This window comes from Pelodiscus sinensis, chromosome 3, assembly GCF_052426305.1.
Source record: "Pelodiscus sinensis isolate ZL-2025 chromosome 3, ASM5242630v1, whole genome shotgun sequence".
Classification (NCBI taxonomy): domain Eukaryota; kingdom Metazoa; phylum Chordata; order Testudines; family Trionychidae; genus Pelodiscus; species Pelodiscus sinensis.
This window is the reverse complement of record NC_143054.1, coordinates 7,078,213-7,099,700: the sequence shown is the minus strand read 5'-3', so window position 1 is coordinate 7,099,700 and position 21,488 is coordinate 7,078,213. Positions and strand designations below refer to the sequence as shown.

At 44.4% G+C, this 21,488-nt stretch overlaps 1 protein-coding gene across 5 annotated transcripts in view; it reads left to right on the top strand.

The window, feature by feature from the left end:
* The window catches only part of FZD3 (frizzled class receptor 3), an 88,585-nt gene that overhangs the window by 19,343 nt on the left and 47,754 nt on the right, over positions 1-21,488 (top strand). For 2 of the 5 annotated variants that reach the window (XM_075923271.2, XM_025181488.3), the window contains exons 3-4: positions 9,558-9,754; positions 15,023-16,040. The exons of 1 other annotated variant lie outside the window; for it this stretch is intronic. In XM_075923271.2, coding sequence (XP_075779386.1) covers positions 9,558-9,754; positions 15,023-16,040 — 1,215 coding nt within the window. Of the gene's footprint in view, positions 1-416; positions 507-9,557; positions 9,755-15,022; positions 16,041-21,488 lie in introns of those variants that run through there. 2 more of the 5 variants (XM_075923276.2, XM_025181490.3) reach the window with 2 other exon arrangements.

Below are 21,488 nucleotides of genomic sequence, written 5' to 3'. Positions count from 1 at the left end.
TAACATAAGTATATAATAAGTAAGAAAGGAAATATTATTTATTAAACAGATTATTTTAAAACATTTTAAAGTTAAAGCGCTTAAAATAAAATATTAATTTACATCGAAAACAAAAAATTTAAAGATTGTCTTTATTTTGCAGGGATGGGGAACCTTTTTTGGGTTGGGGGCCACTGATTCACAGAAAAATCAGTCAGGGGCCACACAAGTGAGATGCAAAAGAAAACAACCTTCGCTGATGTAACCTCCAACTAGAGATGTTAGATATTGTGTATTCTACTAATCATGAACTTTTTCCTGGGTGTCTGGCTAGTAAGTCTTGCCACATCCTCAGGGTTCAGCTGATCGCCATATTTGGGGTCAGGAAGGAATTTTCCTCCAGGGTAGATTGGCTGAGGTTTTTTGCCTTCCTCTGTAGCATGGGGCATGGATCACTTGCTGGAGGATTCGCTGCATCTTGGGGGTCTTTAAACCATCATTTGAGGACTTCAGTATCTGACATATAGGTGAGAAGATTATTCCAGGAGTGGATGGGTGAGATTCTGTGGCCTGCATTGTGCAGGGGGTCAGACTAGATGATCATAATGGTCCCTTCTGACCTTAACATCTATGAGTCTTATGTAGCCGCAACGCTTTTTAGTGGTTACATGGTTACTAAAATACTCCCTGCGAGCAGGGTAGAAGATGGGGCGGAGGTGGAGGCATGCTGATAGAATATACACATTCAGCAGATTACAAGCTTTTCAGCGACAGGTTACATGCCTCACTTTGCATAAAGCAGATTTAAGTTAAGTATATTCATATTCAGAAGAATATTTCGATAAACAGTATGGGGGTACATCACACTGAGTACGAGCAGCTGGAGTTCCTCTGTTGCAGTCAGAGTAGATGTAGCCAAATCACAGACTGATACATTTGGAGGAGGGATTAAAATGGGGCCCAGCTGGGCTCATAACACCTGGACCCTGAAATGTGAAGGGAAGAAACACTCACTTACTCTGGGGGCACTAAGGGTGTATCTACACTGCAGGGCTTAACTCGAAATAAGCTATGCAAATTGAGCTACATCAATTACGTAGAAATTGGGAGTGTCTACACTGTGCTTATTTTGAAATAGAGCACTCTTCCTCCAACTTCCCTTACTCCTCATACAATGAGGGTTACAGGAGTCAGTAAGAAGTCCTCCAGCTTGACAGTATTTCGACATTATTTTGAAACAACTGCCTGCTGTGTAGATGCAGACTAAGTTATTTTGGAATAGCACTAGTTATTTTGAAATAGTGTTGCAATGTAGACGTTCCTTGAGAAGTTTTCTTGGTGCATCCCTCCTCACCCTGTGGACTTGGGAGAAAGCTGCAAAGTGGAGCCATCCAGACCCTCCATCTGTTAGTGGTCTTTTGAGATTCACTTACAGTTTTGAGTGGACCTTTCCTGCTCTTTGCCGATTGTCTGTTTTTTCTCCTTCCTCTTCCCTTAAGGTCTCTTCACGTCACGTTACTTCACACCTGCCTCTGTCCTGTCCTCCTTACCACTGTCCCCTCCATTAAATAATACCGCCTTTCCTCCCCTCCCAAATTGTGGACCTAACATGACATTTTCTGTCATTGCCTGGTTTACTATGATTTTATGTTGTACTTTCTTCACCTTGTGTCTGTCCTAGTCTGTTATACAGTATAAGCTCATTGGGGCAGGGATGTCTTCTGCTGTTTAAGAACATAAGAACAGCCATATTAGGTCATATCAAAGGTCCATCTAGCCCAGTATCCTGTCTTCCAACAGTGGCCAATGCCAGATGGCTCAGAGAGAGTGAACAGAACAGGAAATCATGAAGTGATCCCTCTCCTGTCATCTGTTTCCAGTTCCTGACAAACAGAGGCTACGGACACCATTCCTATCCATTCTAGCTAATAAGTATTGATAGACCTAATTTCCATGAATTTATCTAGTTTTTTTGAACCGTATTAAATCCTGCTATTCATAACATCCTCTGGCAAGGAGTTCCAAAGGTTGACTTTCCTCTGTGTGAAGAAAAACTTCCTTTTACTTGTTTTAAACCTGCTACCTATTACTTTCATTTGGTGACCCCTACTTCTTATGTTATGGGAACAAGTAAATAACGTTTCCTTATTCACTTTCTCCATACCTGTTATGATTTTATAGACCTCACTTATATCTCCCCTTAGTCTCCTCTTTTCTAAGCTGAAAAGTCCCCGTTTTTTTAATCTCTCTTTATTGGACACCCATTCCAAACCCCTAATCATTTTTGCTGCCCTTTTCTGAATCTTTTCCAATGCCAGTATATCTTTTTTGAGATCAGATGACCACATCTGTACGCAGTATTCAAGATGTAGGCATACCATGGATTTAAGTAGAGGCAATAAGATATTCTTATTCTCTATCCCCTTTTTAAGGATTCCTAATATTCTGTTTGCTTTTTTGACTGCTGCTGCACAATTAGTGGATGTTTTCAGAGAACTATCCACAATTACTCCAAAATCTCTCTCTTCAGTGGTTATTAGTCCCCGTCATTTTTTTCTAATTTGCATTACTTTGCATTTATCAACATTAAAGTTTATTTGCCTTTTTGTTGCCTAATCACTTAGTTTTGTGAGATCTTTTTGAAGCTCTTCACAGTCTGCTTTGGTCGTAACTATCTTGAGCAGTTTAGTATCATCTGCAGATTTTGCTACTTCACTGTTTACACCTTTCTCCAGATCATTTATAAACAGGTTGAATAGGATTGGTACCAGTTTGGACCCTTGGGAGACACCACTAGTTACCTCTCTCCATTTGGAAAACTGACCATTTCTTCCTACCCTTTATGTCGTGTCTTTTAGCCAGTTATCAATCCATGAGTGGACCCTCCCTCTTATCCCATGACAACTTACTTTACTTAAGAGCCTTTGGTGAAGGACCTTGTCAAAAACGTTCTCAAAATCTAAGTATAATATATCCACTGAATCCCACTTGTACACATGCTTGTTGATCCCCTCAAAGAACTCTAATAGATTAGTAAGGCGTGATTTCCATTTACAGAAACCATGTTAACTTTTCCCCATCATCTATGTGTCTGACAATTCTGTTCTTAACTATACAGGCAGTCCCCGACTTACGTGGATCCGACTTATGTCAGATCCACACTTACGAACGGGGCTTTTCTCGCCCCGGAGCTCACGGGTGGCGGGTCGCCACCCGTGTCCTCTGGGGCGAGAAAAGCTTCTCCCGGTCTCCCTGGTCTGCTGGGGGGGTCCAGCAAAACCGCTGGACCCCCCCAGCAGACCGGGACACCCGAGGAAAGCCGCCGCCTGGGCAGCTTTGCTCGTTTGCCCGGGAGCAAAGCCGCCCAGGTAGCGGGACCCCCGCCGCCTGGGCGGCTTTGCTCGGGTCTCCCTGGTCTGCTGGGGGGGAGGGGGCGCAGCTAGTGCGCCCCCCCCAGCAGACCAGGCTTTTGTTGTAGGATGCCTCGGGTAGAGCAGCTGGGGTGTTGCTGGGTTGGTCCTGTGGGAACCTACCAGGCAGCGCCCCAGCTGTTCTGTCCCAGGCTCCAGATTCAGCAGCTGTTGAAACTGATCAGGCTGATTCCAGGAAGCTGGGGGCAGAGCAACTCTGCCTCCAGCTTCCTGTAGTCAGCCCCTGGTCAGTTTCAGTGGCAGCAGGTGAATCTGGAGCTAGTTCCGACTTACATACAAATTCAACTTAAGAACAAACCTATAGTCCCTATCTTGTACGTAACCCGGGGACTGCCTGTAATTCAAACTAATTTGCTCGGTACTGATGCTAGACTTACCAATCTGTAATTGCCAGGATCATCTCTAGAGCCTTTTTTAAATATTGGCGGCACATTAGTTATCTTTCAGTCGTCAGGTACAGAAGCTGTTTATATAGTGCCTTCCACAGTGGGGTTCCATTTTTAGCTAGCTGGATTGTGATGAATCTGGATTGTGATGCAAGCCTGGACAAACCAATAGTGGTTCTAGAACTTTTGGATGCAGAAGACCATATTCCTGGAGTTGTATGATGAGCTCACCCCAGCTTTGTAGCACACAGATAACAAAATGGGAGCTGCTTATACAGTGGAAATCTGGTCTGAATTGGTGTCTGGAAACCTGCAACTCTGGATTGCCTCTAATCAGTGGGAGATCAGTTTGGAACTGGAAAATCATTACCATCCTGGTGTGCATGGCAGTTAAGCATGCCCTGCTCTTTAGGGCTGTCGTGATAGATAATGCATAGGAAATAATAGATGCATTTGAGATAATGTGCTTCCCTAACTCTGGTGAGGGAGATAGATGCACATATTGGTCCTTTGACCTTTCCTCTGTGTATGTAAAGAGAAAGGGATACTTCTCCATGGTTATGCAAATATTGGTGGATCCCTGTAGGTGATTTCTTGACATGAGAGAAATTCCATGGTGTACACCTTTTTAGGAATACCGGATTTTTTGAAGGTTGAAATAAAGGTTGAAATAAAGGTTTTGAAGGTTGACATAAGGACGTCTTTCTCAGACTATTCTATTGACCTTAATGAGATTGCAATGCTGGTTGTGATTTTCAAGACTCCTTTACTTCTCAGGCTCTTGAAGCAAAATACTAAGCATCTGGACAGAAGCAAGGACAGATTTAACTATTGCTTTAGCTGTTGCAGGTTGATTGTGAAATGTGCTTCTGGAAGATAGAAGGAGATATTTCATGACAAGTGTGGACCGTAGTGAGGAAAATTCCTTTTATTGATGCATATTGTCTGCTTATTCTAGAATGGAGGAATTAAGTGGACAAGTAGTCTCCTGACTTTGAGCAGCCTGATATAAGATCAGTTACTAGAGCCACCACTGGTGCTCTGTAGTTGAGGGGATCTTTAGAACAGGCCCTGGTTCTTGTGGGGACTTTAATTACCCTGACATCTGTTGGGAAACCAATACGGCAGTACACAGGCAATCCAGGAAGTTTTTGGAGAACGTTGGGGATAACTTCTTGGTACAAGTGCTGAAGGATCCGACCAGTGGCCATGCGCAGCTTGACCTTCTGCTCACAAACAGGGAGGAACTAATAGGGGAAGTGGAGGTGGGTGACAGCCTGGGAAGCAGTGATCATGAGATGGTAGATTTCAGGATCCTGACCAAAGGAAGGAAAGAGAGTAGTAAAATACACACCTTGGACTTCAAAAAAGCAGATTTTGACTCCCTCCGAGATCTGATGGGCAGAATCCCCTGGGATGTTAACATGAAGGGGAAAGGAGTCCAGGACAGCTGGCAGCACAGAAAGAAACCATCCCGACGCGTAGCAAGAGAGGCAAACATGGTAGGAGACCGGATTGGCTTCCAGGGGAAATCCTTGGTGAACTTAAGCACAAAAAGGAAGCTTACAAAAAGTGGAAACTTGGACAAATGACTAGGGAGGAGTTTAAATGTATAGCTCGAGAATGCCGGGGGGTTATCAGGAAGGCGAAAGCGCAAATGAGGTTGCGACTGGCTAAGGATGTGAAGGATAACAAGAAAGGTTTCTACAGTCATGTTAACAAGAAGAAGGTGATCAGAGAGTGTGTAGCCCCTAATGGTTGAAGGAGGTAACCTAGAGACATGATGTGGGGAAAGCTGAAGTACTCAGTGCTTTCTTTGCCTCTGTATTCACGGACAAGGTCAGCTCCTGGACTTCTGCACTAAGTGACGCAAGATGGGATGAAGATGGACAGCCCGTGGTGGGTAAAGAACAGGTTAGGAACTATTTAGAAAAGCTAAATGTACACAAATCCATGGGTCTGGACTTACTGCACCCGAGGGTACTGAGGGAGTTGGCAAATGTCATTGAGGAGCCTTTTGCTATTATCTTTGAAAAGTCGTGGAGATCGGGAGAAATCCCGGATGATTGGAAAAAGGCAAATGTAGTGCCCATTTTCATAAAAGGGAAGAAGGACGATCCAGGGAACCATAGGCCGGTCAGTCTTATCTCGGTTCATAAGAACGGCCGTACTGGGTCAGACCAAAGGTCCTTCTAGCCCAGTATCCTGCCTGCTGACAGCGGCCAGCACCAGGTGCCCCAGAGAGGGTGGACCAAAGACAATGATCAAGTGATTTGTCTCCTGCCATCTCTCTCCAGCCTCTGACAAACAGAGGCCAAGGACACCATTTTATCCCCTGGAAAAATCATGGAAGGGATCCTTAAGGAATCCATTCTGAGACACTTGGATGAGAGGAAAGTGATTAGGAATAGTCAGCATGGATTCACAAAGGGCAAGTCGTGCCTGACCAATATGATTAGCTTCTATGATGAGGTAACTGGCTCGGTGGACATGGGAAAGTCAGTGGATGTTATATACCTTGACTTTAGCAAGGCTTTCGATACAGTCTCCCACAATATTCTTGCCAGCAAGTTAAGGGAATGTGGACTGGATAAATGGATGGTAAGATGGATAGAAAGATGGCTAGAAGGCCGGGCCCAGCGGGTAGTGATCAATGATTCGATGTCAGGATGGCGGTCGGTTTCTAGTGGAGTACTCCACGGTTCAGTTCTAGGGCCGGTTTTGTTCAGTATCTTTATTAATGACCAGGATGAGAGGATAGATTGCACCCTCAGCAAGTTTGTGGATGACAGTAAGCTGGGGGGAGAGGTAGATACGCTTAAGAGCAGAGATAGGGTCCAGAGTTACTTAGACAAATTGGCGGATTGGGCCACTAGAAATCTGATGAGGTTCAACAAGGACAAGTGCAGAGTCCTGCACTTGGGACGGAAGAATCCCAAGCATAGTTACAAGCTGGGGACCAACCAGTTAAGTAGTAGTTCTGCAGAAAAGGACTTGGGGGTTACAGTGGATGAGAAGCTGGATATGAGTCAACAGTGTGCTCTTGTAGCTAAGAAGGCTAATGACATATTAGGTTGCATTAAGAGGAGCATTGCCAGCAGATCCAGAGATGTCATTATTCCCCTTTATTCGGCTTTGGTGAGGCCACATCTGGAGTATTGTGTCCAGTTCTGGGCCCCCCACTACAAAAAGGATGCGGACGCATTGGAGAGGGTCCAGCGGAGGGCAACCAAAATGATTGGGGGCTGGAGCATATGACCTACGAGGAGAGGCTGAGGGACTTGGGTCTGTTTAGTCTGCAGAAGCGAAGAGTGAGGGGGGATTTGATAGCAGCCTTCAACTTCCTGAAGGGAGGTTCCAAAGAGGATGGAGAGAGGCTGTTCTCAGTAGTGACAGATGGCAGAACAAGGAGCAATGGTCTCAAGTTGTGGTGGGGGAGGTCCAGATTGGATATGAGGGAAAAACTATTTTACTAGGAGGGTAGTGAAGCATTGGAATGGGTTACCTAGGGAATTAGTGGAGTCTCCATCCCTAGAGGTGTTTAAGTCTCAGCTTGACAAAGCCCTGGCCGGGTTGATTTAGATGGGATTGGTCCTGCCTAGAGCGGGGGGCTGGACTTGACGACCTTCTGGGGTCTCTTCCAGTTCTATGATTCTATGATAAGGGGATGGTTGGATGAAATAACATGATCTTGGTAACTAATTGACTATTCATTATCAGTGGGAAATAGGTCAATGGAGGGATGATAGGAGTTACTATAGAGAACTTTCTGGGTGTCTGGCTGGTGAGTCTTGCCCACATGCTCAGGGTTTAGCTGATCGCCATATTTGGGGTCGGGAAGGAATTTTCCTCCAGGGTAGATTGGCAGAGGCCCTGGCGGTTTTTCGCCTTTCTCTGTAGCATGGGGCCCAGATCACAGCTGGAGGACTCTCTGCATCTTGGGGCCTTCAAAGTATTTGAAGGCTTCAATATCTGAGATATAGGTGAGAGGATTATTCTAAGAGGGGTGGGTGAGATTCTGTGGCCTGCACTGTGCAGGGGGTCAGACTAGATGATCATAATGGTCCCTTCTGACCTTAAAGCTGAGTGTTTCTTAAACTGTGTTCCGTGACACACTGGTGTGCCGCGAGGCAGGCGTAGGTAGTGGAAAACAACAGGATTCAAAAACAATAACAGAGAGACTTATCTCAAAATAATTGCTTCAGTCTGGCAAACAATATAGCTTTGACTTTTTTTAAAAGAAATACAGTGTAAACTAGGTACTGGCTGATTCTTTTTTTTGCCCTGGTATTTAAATATGACATCTGTGTTGACTGCCTTATTCTGCATCCATAAAGACTTTTGAGTTTGAGGTACTTCAGCCCCTCCTTCCTCACACTAACCCAGTGCACCCACCCAGAGCCAGGCACCCCCAGCTTTCCTGCTCTAACCCAATGCCCTCGCCCTCCCCCAAACCCAGGCACCCCCAGCCATGCCCCCGCTCTCTAACCTAATGCTCTCCCCCAAAATAGACTATTTCGAAATAGCACATTTACACTGCAGGGAAGCCTCAAAATTAGTCCAAGATAGCATGTCTACATTAGAGGAGCCTATCTCGATTTAGAGTCCCAAGAGGCATTGGGGAGGAATAACTTAGAATGGCCCTGGTGAGGGGCTATTTTGATACAGCAGCAGTGGAGCATGAATACATGCCTTGTTTCAAAATAACTATTTCAGAATAGGCGTCTTTCCTCTTAGAACTAGCCAATTAGCATGTTATAATATGGGATTTTCAGGTCTCTCCTCCATGTCAGTCTTCTCTCCTAAGTCTCCAGTCTCTTGCTCTGTCTCTCTCTCTCTCTCTCTCTCTCTCCTCCTCCTCCTACTGCCTCCCCCTTTCTCTCTCTCTGTGTCTCTCTTTCTCTTCTCCTCCCCCTTCTGCCTCTCACTTGGGGGACTGCGAAGCCCAAACGGCCCAAATGGTCACCGCCCTGCCCCCCTTCGCCTTCCACCGTGGCGCTCGGCTGACTTCTGCGCTGCTCAGCCGGGCCGCCTCAGGGGAGCAAGCGTCCATTTGGGCTCCCCCGTGGCGGCCTGGCTGAACGGCGCAGAAGTCAGCCGAACGCCACGGCAAGAGGTGAAGGGGGGCAGGGTAGTGACGTACGTGGCCAGCCCCCGCTCCCTGGCCATGTACGTCACTGCCCCGCTCCTCTTCCCCTCCTGCCATGGCACTCGGCTGACTTCTGCACCATTAAGCTGGGCCGCTGCAGGGGAGCAAGCGGCGCAAGCAGGCTGTGCTCCCCATGAAGCATGGGCCGCCCAGAGGGAACAGCCAGCATTTCAGGCAACAGCGCCGCCCAGAGGGAACAGCCAGTATTTCAGCCTTACAGACTCTGACGTTGGGCTACTATATTCCTCTTAGAAAGAGATTTACAGATTTCGGATTATGCTGTCAGTTATTTTGAAATAACAGAATGGCTGTGTAGATGCTCACATTGTTATTTCGAAATAATGCTGATTATCTCAAAATAATGGGCAGTGAAGACGCACCCTAAAATACTGTTGTTTAGCATGAGGAATTCTTTGTAGTGTTTGTTTGCGCTTAATTAAGCCTGACATATGAGCACTGTTATGATTTTTCCTAACATCTTTCATGAGGTAGCTCTTGATTGGGAGAACGATGGTAAAGGCTGCAATAAAAATAAAATACCATATGGCTTACAGCTGATGTTTTCCAAAAAGCTGCAGCTTGCTGCTATTTAACTATTATTTTATTTTCTAGCCATTTCATCCTATGGTCAATTTGGAGTGCTCCAGGGATTTTCGACCATTTCTATGTGCCCTGTATGCTCCAGTCTGTATGGAATATGGACGTGTCACTTTGCCGTGTCGCAGGCTTTGTCAACGTGCATACAGCGAATGTTCCAAACTCATGGAGATGTTTGGTGTCTCCTGGCCAGAGGATATGGAATGCAGCAGGTTAGCAGATCTGTGTTTGTTTGGTTTTTTTCAGAACCACCATTTAAAAAATGTAATGTGTTCCAGGATGTTTTAAAATATCTTTTTCCAGTCCAGTAATATGTTTTCCATTACAAACAATAACCCTATTTTTCCTTCCTTTGTATAGTATATTACCCTGTTTCCTGGGAAGGAAACAACTTTCATGCTTCTCTCACTACACACATGTCCAAAAAGGCCCATGCCCCCAAAAACATTTATGTGATTAGGATAAACTAAGTATGCATATTTTTAAGGGAATTAGTATGCCAATTCCATTTTATTTTCTCTCTGCCCCCTCCTCCCACCAGACCAGTCTGGTTAAAGCTGTATTAGATAGATAGCTATAGATGACATTTTATACCTTTTTTAACCTATTCCTGTAAAACTGTACTTATTTGAGGTCATGACAGTTTTCTCTTGTGTTTTATGGGAGAGAAAAGTATCATTCTAAAAAACCCCAAGTTCATATTTTAAAAAGCAAGCACCACTGGGGAGAATGCAAACAAAACATTTCTGTTGTACTTTAAGGGGGTAGCTTTGTGGCACGTCTTGAAGCACATTCTGCTTCAGACAGAGTACATGCATACTGTGTGCAGCTGACATTTGCTTTCCTCCTGGGTTTTGATTTTTATTGGTCACTCCAGTGGTTATAATGAAACACAGATAAGAGGAAATGGGCCCTGACTAAACTTGGGAGGGAGCTGACTTGGAAGCTCTGTAGATCTGTGGTGAGGTCAAAATTAAGGCAGGTCAGAAGGGTTTTGTTGTTTTGTTTTGTTTTGTTTTTTGCCAAAGCATTGGTACTGTAAAGGGTCCATTGTGCTAATTAGGGATGTTAAGTGGTGTTTCAACAGCTGATCAACTAGTTGATGGCATTTCCATTGACTCGTTGATTAGTTGATGGAGGGAAGACTGCAGAGCCACAGCAAGGTTAGCTCCCGGCCCCAGGAACTAACCCTGCTGCAGTTCTGTCTTTTAAATGTATTAAGAGCCAGCAGGCTCTTAATACATTTAATAGGCTGAAGCACAGTGGGAGGGTGGGGGGTGGGCATGAGCTTGGAATCAGCTGTCTTGGCTCACTTTTCAGCTTTTTAAATGTATTAAGAGCCACTAGGCTCTTAATACATTTAAAAAGCACAAGCGCCGCAGGGGGGCCCAGGTGTGAGCTGGAAATTAGCTGGCTCGTGCCCGGTCCCTGCTATGCCTCTGCCTCCTGTGCCACTCTGCGGAGATGGTGCCAATGGGGGAACCAGCTTTTAAGCTGGCTCCTCCCCAACACCACCTCCTGTTCTCCTGCCCCTTGCTGCGTCTCTCTGTGACTAGTCGAGTCACTAGTTGCTTACATCCCTAGTGCTAATGAGAGTTCAGGGGAAACTTTGGGACCCCAATGGTCTGGTACAAAGACTACCTCAATTTTGGACTCTGACGAGATCTAAATCATCCTATTTCTCAGCTCCCTTTCCGGAGAATATGGACATCATTCCCTGTCTGCTGTATCCATTAAGTCCCACCCATTCCATCTGCTTTTACTTACTGCATTAGGGAAGATAGCTCAGGGTATGTCTAGACTACATGCCTCTGGCGACAGAGGCATGTAGATTAGGGTACCGGACATGGTAAAATAAAGCGGCGATTTAAATAATCGCTGCTTCATTTAAATTTACATGGCTGCCGCGCTGAGCCGACAAACAGCTGATCCCAGGAGGCATACCTGGGTGGTCGACAAATACCTTTGATGTCGGCAGGGGAGCGTCCAGACTATCGCGCTGAGCCGACAAACAGCTGATCAGCTGTTTGTCGGCTCAGCACGGCAGCCATGTAAATTTAAATGAAGCGGCGATTATTTAAATCGCCGCTTCATTTTACCATGTCCGGTACCCTAATCTACATGCCTCTGTCGCCAGAGGCATGTAGTCTAGACGTACCCTCAGTGTCCATGTAACACTGACAGGCACAATCAAACCTGGGATTGCTGGAGCTTAGTACATGAGCTAAAAGCCAACTGGCTCACAGTTAAGGCTGTATAGCAGACTGATTATTTTCTTTGTAAGTGGTCTCAGAGCCACTAGATGGGACGGTACACAGTCCCCAGTAGGTGTGTGGGTTACATCAGTGCTCTGAAAGTCCAATGGCAACTATTGTTCAAACTACTTTTTACAGCATGTAACATTTTTTTCTGTAATTCCTCTATCCTTTAGTTCATGTAAAAGTGTTATTGGTCTCCACATGGAGTCCCATTGAGCATTCGTTGCTAGTTTCAAATATATGTAAAACATTTTTGATTTTGTCTTGTAATTCATGCTTGATTTTTCCCAAAAGATAGTTTTTAAACTTAAATCCTGCCTAGTCTAACTTTCCCATTCCCCATTACTATTACAAGTACAGTAATTCTGTTGACAATGTTGTCAGTTGAAGCATTCAAAAGTCACCAGACAGACCTTCAAATTGTGAGGTTTTTTTTTAATTGCATCTTTAAGCACATAAAATTTGGATCTCTTTGCTGGCTGCTCAAAAAAGGACTCCACTTACTCTCTCCTAGCCTCCAGGTTTGGAAGCTGCTATTCACTTAGCCTTCCCTCTTCCTTTATTGCTCTCCTCAGTAGGAGGACTAGGACTTGTCGACTAGTTGCTTCCCCTCTCCCCCTTTGCTGCCTCTATCAGAAAGAGGCAGCAAGCAGGAGGAAAGAGGAGGAGGTACTTCAAAGCGGCAGCGCCATATGGAGCCTGGGACAAGACCTTGGGCTCCACGTGGTGCTGCCGCTTTGAAAAGCACATACAGCCCGGAGCCAGCTGGGGACTCCCCCACTGACCCCAGGCTCCATGCGGCGTTGCTGCTTTAAAATGCCATGTGCAGCCTGGGGTCAGCAGGGGAGTCCCCAGCTGATCCCGGGCTCCATGTGGCGCTGCTGCTTTGAAATGCCATGAGGAATCTGATGCCAGGCTCCCCACAGCCCTAGGGTTGTTTCTGTACTTCAAAGGCAGAGATGCCCTATTGACTAGTCGAATAGTCAATGCAAAATGCATCAACTATTTGATTAGTCAATTACTCGCAATTTAATACCCCTGTTCCTCCGCCCCCATTCTTTGTCCTCATGTACATCTTCAGTGTTCCTCCTGCTTTTCATGTTCTTGTGTTCTACCTCATTTTTCTCATGAACCTCCTCACCTTTTTTCCCATGCATGCCAATATTTCCCCTCCACTGGTTTAACATGGGATCAAATCAAGACTATTGCTAAGGATAAAGAGATGGAGAATGACAGTAGAGGCCCTATGCTCCATTAGGAGCTCAACGGACTAATAGTTAGCATTACCTTGGCCTAGCCCACATTCTCCTGTTCCTGGTTCTTCACATTCCAGTATCTCCACTCAGTCTCTTGTTTACCATGTTCTCCTGCTCCCTTTCTTTGGCTTTTCTTCTGATCCTCCTCCTTGTCTCCTCAAGACTAACTTCAGTTAGCCTATAAGGTGCCACAGGACTCCTCACCGCTTTTGCAGATTCAGACTAACACGGCTACCCCTCTGATACTTGTCTCCTCAGTGTCTCTCTAGATCCCTAACTATAGTGGCTTTAGTCTTACTGAAAACAGTGAGTGTCGGTGACCATGTTTCCTCTAATTTTTTCCATCCATGTGCAGAATAAATGTTATGTGCACAGAAGTGTATGCAGATGTGTACCATCTGTGGAAACACATGCTGCCAGCTGTGGGCACTCTGCTAATCAGTTGGGCAGCATTTGAATCTTCCCTGGTTAGGCCACTCAAGCACTCAACTTACAGGGAATACTGTTGGTGACTATAATACAGTAAAACTCCAGTTGTCCGGCATCCAGTGATCCGGCACTCCTGCTAGTCCGGCACCACCTGGAACCCAGAAGTGCTCCAGGCAGCCAGACAATTGGAGCTACTCTGCCCCGGGCTTCCCAGAGTCAGCCGCTGGTCAGTTTCAGCAGCGTCTGACTTGGGGACACCTGGGGCAGAGCAGCTGGGGTACTGCCGGGTTGGTCCCACAGCGCCGCCTCCCCCCTCCCACCCCACCCCACCCCAGATCCCTCATAGCACCCCCTTCCGATAGTCTGGCATAGCCGATAATCCGGCACCCCGTGTCCTAAAGGTGCCGGATTATCGTAAATTTACTGTATTAGACAAACTTGCTTCCAGAGCATCTGCAGTCTACTTGCAGAAACAATTGTCAAACAATCTGTCGTGTCTGGTATCCATCTCATTGGAAAAAAATGGGCGGTTCCTGCATAAGGGAACTTTCATGAGAGAAGGTAAGAATGGGGAAATCATGTGACACATTTCAAGAGTTAAAAGACTTGCAAGAAAATTGATGTGGCAACATTGGAAATTAGAGCGAGAAGATTTTGGTTTTAAGGAAGGTCAAGTATAGTTGCCAGTAGTGTTTTAAAATTAAAATATTACATTTATAATATTTTTATGGCAAATTAAAGCAATCAGTTTTACAAACTCTGTAAACTGTTCATGACAGGAGACTTGGCATCTTGTTGTCTACTGCGCTAATCTCCCTCAGCAAAGCAATTATGCACATGCTAAGCGTGTGAGTAGCTTTCAGTCACCATTGAGACTATTAGGGTTGGTTTCAGAAAAAATACTGAACCTCTCCCCCCCACCCCCCCAAAAAAAACAGTAAAAAAAAAAGGTTGTTGAGGGGGGGAAAAAAGAACCCCAAGAGTTCTTAAGCAAAAAATAAACAAACAAATAAAAACCACCGTGGCCCATTTAAAAACTGCGTGTGAGGCTTTTTGGCCCTAACAGGCAGCCAGCGGTCGCCTGCCATCTTACATCCCTGTGCCGGGCTGGACACCTCCCCTGCAGAACCTGGTAAGCACTAAGGTTGCCAGACTGCCTCTCTATTGAGCCTGACAGCCTGGGATTTTCACCACCTGGCCAGGAAAAAATCATAAAGTACCGGCTGTTTTAGCTGTCCGGTATTTTCTGAATTTTTTTACCTGACAGGAGGCGAAAATACTGAACTGTCCGGTTCAGTACAGGACACCTGACAACCCTAGAGACTGACAGTTTAGTCATCTACTTAACCGCCAAATCAGGCTGTACAGAGGGAGAATCACATTTATATCCATATGACCCATGGATTACATTTTTGCGTATTGCCATTTTCCATCCAGTTGTTGTTGTTTCATAAAGCTAGAGACATAATGCAAAGCAGGATAGCTAGAGTATAGGTGAATATACAAATATTATTCTTTTCTTTTATTTTTTTTCTAGATTCCCAGACTGTGATGAGCCTTATCCTCGTCTCGTAGACCTCAATTTAGTTGGCGAGCCAACAGAAGAAACCCCAGTGGCAGTGCAGAGGGACTATGGCTTTTGGTGCCCCCGGGAGTTGAAAATAGACCCTGATCTGGGTTATTCTTTCCTGAGGGTACGAGACTGTTCCCCTCCTTGTCCAAATATGTACTTTAGACGTGAAGAACTCTCCTTCGCCCGATATTTCATCGGCGTGATTTCCATCGTCTGCCTTTCTGCTACCCTGTTTACTTTTTTAACTTTTCTGATTGATGTCACAAGATTCCGCTATCCAGAAAGACCCATTATATTTTATGCTGTCTGTTACATGATGGTGTCGTTAATTTTTTTCATTGGCTTTTTGCTTGAGGACCGAGTAGCGTGCAATGCATCTAGCCCTTCCCAGTACAAGGCTTCCACAGTGACACAGGGCTCTCATAACAAGGCTTGCACCATGCTTTTCATGGTGCTGTATTTCTTTACCATGGCTGGCAGTGTTTGGTGGGTCATTCTTACCATCACGTGGTTCTTGGCAGCTGTGCCAAAGTGGGGCAGCGAAGCAATTGAGAAGAAAGCATTACTTTTCCATGCCAGTGCATGGGGCATTCCAGGAACTCTAACCATCATCCTTTTAGCAATGAATAAAATTGAAGGTGACAATATTAGTGGCGTGTGTTTTGTTGGCCTCTATGATGTGGATGCATTACGATATTTTGTTCTTGCCCCCCTCTGCCTGTATGTTGTGGTTGGAGTTTCTCTGCTGCTAGCTGGCATTATCTCCCTCAATCGGGTTCGCATTGAAATCCCATTAGAGAAAGAGAATCAGGACAAGCTGGTGAAGTTCATGATCCGGATTGGTGTGTTCAGTGTTCTCTACCTCGTTCCACTCTTGGTTGTAATTGGCTGCTATTTCTATGAGCAGGCATTCCGAGGTGTGTGGGAGACAACATGGATACAAGAACGTTGCAGAGAATATCACATCCCGTGCCCTTATCAGGTGAGGAAATTGATATGGGATATTCAAGAATGCAAAGAGATGAAAAGGGAGAGGATACTGTAGGGATTTAACTGTTTCTGCTTTTCAGCAACAGCTGCTGCTTCTGGGGGGGAGGGTTCTTGACATTATTTATGTTCTTTGAACAATGCCTTTGCTTAATCTTCAAAAAGCCAATTACAGGATAATTCTGGGGGGGTGCAGCAAATACACAATGCACCTTTGACAAAACCTAGGAGAACTATGACCTTTTTGTGATAGACAATGGGTTTTATAATGCTTTTCTCTTTGTTTCTTGTTTGTGGGTTTTTTATGGCACCCATGAGAGGACAGAGGAAGGAGCGGTTTTATGCCAATTCCAAGAGTGGGATCATAGGGATTCTCTTTGAAAGAGGAATTAAATGTTTGTTTCAAACTTTGCCCTAAAGAGAGAGATTATGTGCATCAGCATCACTGGTCTGCATAATAACAGTTTTTAAATGATTTTGTGGTCTTCTGTAACCGTATTTTATGATGCTTTAGTGAGTCTCAACGAGGGGTATGCATACCCTTGGGTTAGGCAAGGTCTTGCAGGGGGTACGTTAACTCATTTATATATTTGTCTAGTTGACAATGGGCTACATAAAAAGCACTAACAATCAGTACAAACTAAAATTTGATAAGGACAATGACTTGTTGATACTGCTCTATACATATACATGGAACAGTAAGTACAATATTTATATTCCAGTTAACTTATAATTACATGATAAAAATGAGACAGTAAGCAATTTTTTAGCAATAGTGTGCTGTGACACTTCCTTGTATTTTTATATCTGATTTTGTAAGCAACTATTTTTTTAAGTTAGGTAAAACTTGGGTTATGTGAGACAAATCAGACTCCTGAAAGAGGTACAGTAGCCTGGAAAGGTTGAGAGCCGCTTTTAGACCACAGTTTTCCAGGTCACTTCCAGGAAACCCGTATAAGTGTCAAAAACAACTGTGTAAAAATTACCTGAAATAACCTGTTCAGAAAGTCAGTTTGTAGTTCATCCGGTTAATTTTTAGAAAACATGTTTGACTTGTGTGTGTTAGTTACCACATAAGCAAATATGGAGAATACTAGATGCCAGACTCCCCACTACACTGGTTTGGTTGTGGTATAATTAGATTTAGAAAGAAGAGCAAATCAGGCACTGAGAGAGTAGTTGATTGAATGAAGCCTAGGTGTGTGTGTGTTTTTTTTTTTAATTGTTGAATTTCTAAAGCATTCACAATGTTAGTTTCTAAGCATGATCTCTGTTTTGCATCTCAATGGGAAGCATTTTGCAATACTTCATAATATTTGAGGGGGGTAATATAATAACATGAGTTCCATTAGGTAATTGCACTAGTATGACTACCATAGCAGTGTTCAGATCGAAAGTAGTTGAAATACCAGCTGAGTCATCAGAGATCATGATTTAGTGCTATAAAAATACCACTTAAAAGTTTGGAATACCTTGTATGGCTTGATGAAGTTCATTTATTTCTGGTAACTTTGTTTTTGCCTACATTTTTATTATGGTGATTACTCCTCCCTTTCACCTTGTGTGAGCACTTATATAGCAGGAAATATCAGTGAATGGGTGTGTTCTGTTTCACTTGGTTTTTTTGTTGCTATACTTCGCATGCTTGCAGAATAGGCGATGCTTGGAGAGGGATGCTGGTTTAATTGCCTCCCACCAGATTTCTGCTTTGCCTGCCAAGGAGAAGGAAGAAGGTTCTGTTGTTCTAACATTGCCCTGCCCTTTGGCATGTTTAGCCCCATTCCCTGGCAGATGAGCCCCAGGTGGAGAGTAAAGGAGGCAGGACGGGCTACTTCTCACACCAGCTGCTCTGGGTCACTGCTCTGTGCAGCATGGGAACTGCCTGAGAGAGACCCGAGGAGGGAGGTGGCAGTAGGCTGCCTCCTGCCCAACACACAAGTCCAGCTACCAGGGACAGGGGCTGAGCGAGCCACTTTCCCATCCAGGCTCTCTGTCAGGCAGCTGCTATTGCACAGAGCAGTGATCCTGAGCAGCCAGCTTCAACCAGCATGAAAAGTGGCTTCCTCCTTCTCCCTGCCCATGCTCACCTAGCAGGGACAGGGGCCAAATGTTCTGGGGGAAGAGCCACAGCAGGGAAAGGATAGCATTCATCTCTGGTGTGGCAGGGGAGAGCGTGGCAGAACTGGGCTGGGCACGGAGAGTCTCCGAGTAAAGGAGACGTGTGGAGCATTTAAGTGTCCTTCCCTTTAGATTGTGCCCCTTCCCTCTCCTCAGTATCAGGAGGCATGAGTCCTCTAAAGCAGTGGTTCCCAACCTTTTTTATACCACGGACTGGCAAATCCATTTGCAAACTGTTGGCGGACAGGTAACATTTTGTCCTTTGACCCTTTCACTTCTGACCCCTACAGCCCATGCCAACATCCTCTTGCCCCGTGATTCTACCATGACCTCACCCAACATCCCTTTGCTCCCCACCTTCCCCCCTGCAATCCCCAGAGAGAGGCTGCCCCCTCTACGGAGCATGACTGTTACTGTCACGCAGGCAGCGGGAGCAGCCATTGGCAGCACACATGCTCCCTCTTCCTTCATGCTCCCTCCTTCCCCAGATGTGTCTCGTGCCCTCATGGGTAGAGGCAAGGGGGGAGGGAGCACAGTGCCCCTGCTGAGCTGCCATCTTAACTGGATGGGAGGAGGTAGGGAGGTACCTCCTGCTCCTCCACCTCTTGCTGCTGCCTCAGAACATTAGCCAAAATTAGCTACCACAGCTGTCGGAGCTGAGATGCTGTGCACATCTGGCTTCAGCTCTGGTAGCTACTGTGGTTTGTGGACTGGCACCTGTCCACAGACCAGCGATTGGGAACCACTGATCTAAAGCCTGCAGGCTTCATTGTAGTGAATCAATTGTTAGAGCATGCATACACTCATCTATCCAGAAAATTCCAGATATCCATGTAGGCATCCTCCAAAATGGCTGTAGAATTATATTAATGTAGCATTGGAAGGGCCCTTGAGAGGTCATCTAGTCCAGCCTCCTGCACAGAAGCAGGACCAAGTATAGCAAGACTAAACGTGTTTGACTAAACTGTTGTTTTCCCTCCAATGACAGGGATTCCATTACCTTCCTTGAAAGCATATACTCGTGTTTAACTGTTCTTATAGTTTAAGGTTAGATAGTAGGAACATCTTTTAATCTCCCTTGCTGCAGCCCATTACCTCTTGTCCTACCTTCGGTGGAAATTAAAAACAATTGATCTGTTGTCATTAACCATCTTCAAGTATGTTAAATGATGTTATATCTGGTTCTCCCCCCCCCCCCCCCCCGCCCAGCTCTCTTCCTAAGGCTAACATACCCAGTTTCTTTTAACCTTTCCTCATAGATCAGGTTTTCTAAACTTTTAATCCTTTCTATTGTTCTCCTCTGGACTCTCCATTTGATCCACATTTTTCCTTAAAAGTGGCACCCACAATTTGAACACAGCACTTCACCTAAGGTCTCACTAGTGCTGATGTGTAGAGTGAGGCAGTTACCTCCTGTGTCTTACACAGGACATTCCTGTTAATACATCCAAGAATACTGGCCTTTTTTAAAGATGTATCACTCATATTCAATCTGTGATCCAATGTAATTTCCAGATACTCTTCAGCAGTGCTACCACACTGCAATTACAAAATGGGAAAAAACTGGCACATTTGATTTGTCCCTTTAAGTGAAGTACTTTGCACTTGTCTATTGAACATCATCTTGTTGACTTTAGACCAATTCTCCAATTTGTCAAGATTGTTTTGAATTCTAATCCTATCCTCCAAAGTGCTTGCAGGCCACTCCAGTTTATCTGTAGACTTGATAAGCATGCTGTCTGCTCCACTATTCGAGTCCTCAGTGAGTCAGGACACACTAAAATCCCACTAGATAAGTCCACCAAGTTTGATAGTAAACCATTTATAACTACTCTATATAGTACAGTCTTTAACTCTTTGTGCACCAACTTTATAGTAATATCATCTAGACCACATTTCCCTAGCATGTCAGGTGGCTCTGTCAAAACCATTATTAAAAATCAAGCTATATCACGCCTATCACTTTTCACTCCTGCACTAGGTCAGCAACTCTGTCAAAGAAGGACGCTATATTGGTCTTGTATGATTTGCTTTTGACACATCCATGCTGTCTATTCCTTATTATCCTATTATTCTCTAGGTGCTTATAAACTAATTATCTAATAATTTGTTCCAGTATCTTTCAAGGTATCAAAGTTAGATTGATTGGTCTGTAATTCCACGAGTCCCCTTTTTCACTTTTTTTTTTTTTTTTTTTTTTTAAGATTGGTTCTATGTTACTTCTCTAGATCTCTGGGTCCTCACCCATCCATGAATTCTCAAAGATAATTACTAACCCTTCTGAGATTGTTTCATCTAGTTCCTCAAGTATCCTTAAGTGAATTTCATCAGACTCTGCTGAACCAAATACATCTAACTTACCTAAATGTTCTTTAACCTGTTCTTACCCTATTTTGTCTTTGTAATGTCTAAAATTGGATGGGAAATTGCTTACTCTCAGAATTCAATTAAAAATAAGTAAAAACGTGTATTAAAGATGGAAATGTGTAGGATCTTAATGAGCAAAATTCCGTTTTGTGAAATAATGTCAGCATGTCGTAAAAATGCTACTCAAATCTCCAGCAAACCGTTAACATTATAATAGCTCAGCCGGAGTTGTTATATTGTCAATGGAAGAACAATAATGATTCTGTTCACAGTAAATTGGGTTGAAGGACCTGTAGAATATTAGAAGGAATTTTCTTCTAACCCTTGAAACTTTTTTAACATAAATAGGCTTCCCCAATTAAATTGGCGAGGCCCCTAATTTAAACAGATTTGCAAAGTAGCAATCAGTTGATTTAATCTTGAATGGTAAAGCTATTGAGAAACAGATTAATGTTTCAGAGGGTTAGCCATGTTAGACTGTTTCAGCAGAAAATGAGTCCAGTGGCACCATAAGACTAACATTTATTTGGGCATAAGCTTTCATGGTCTGGAACCCACTTTGTCATATGCATGAAATGGAAACTTCAGTTTGGCAGGTATGTATGTGTATATATACACATTATTACACGTCAGATCAGTGCTAATATGCTCCATTCAGTCAGGATGAATGTGGCTCACTCCCAACAGTTGATGAGAAGGAAAATGACTTTTTTTCCTACCAAAAGAAGGAAAATGACTTTGTAGTGATTTAACCACTTTATTCCGGCCCAGTCTGATAGTGTCAAGTTTGCATATGAATTACAGCTCTGCAGATTCATGCTGAAATCTTTTTTTGAAAGTTTTTTTGCTTTCAGATCTGTCACTGAGTGTTCAAGGATGTTGAAGTGCTCTCCTACTGGGTTTGTTAATGTTAACATTCTTAATGTTTGATTTTCTTTCCTTTTATTCTTTTGCGTAA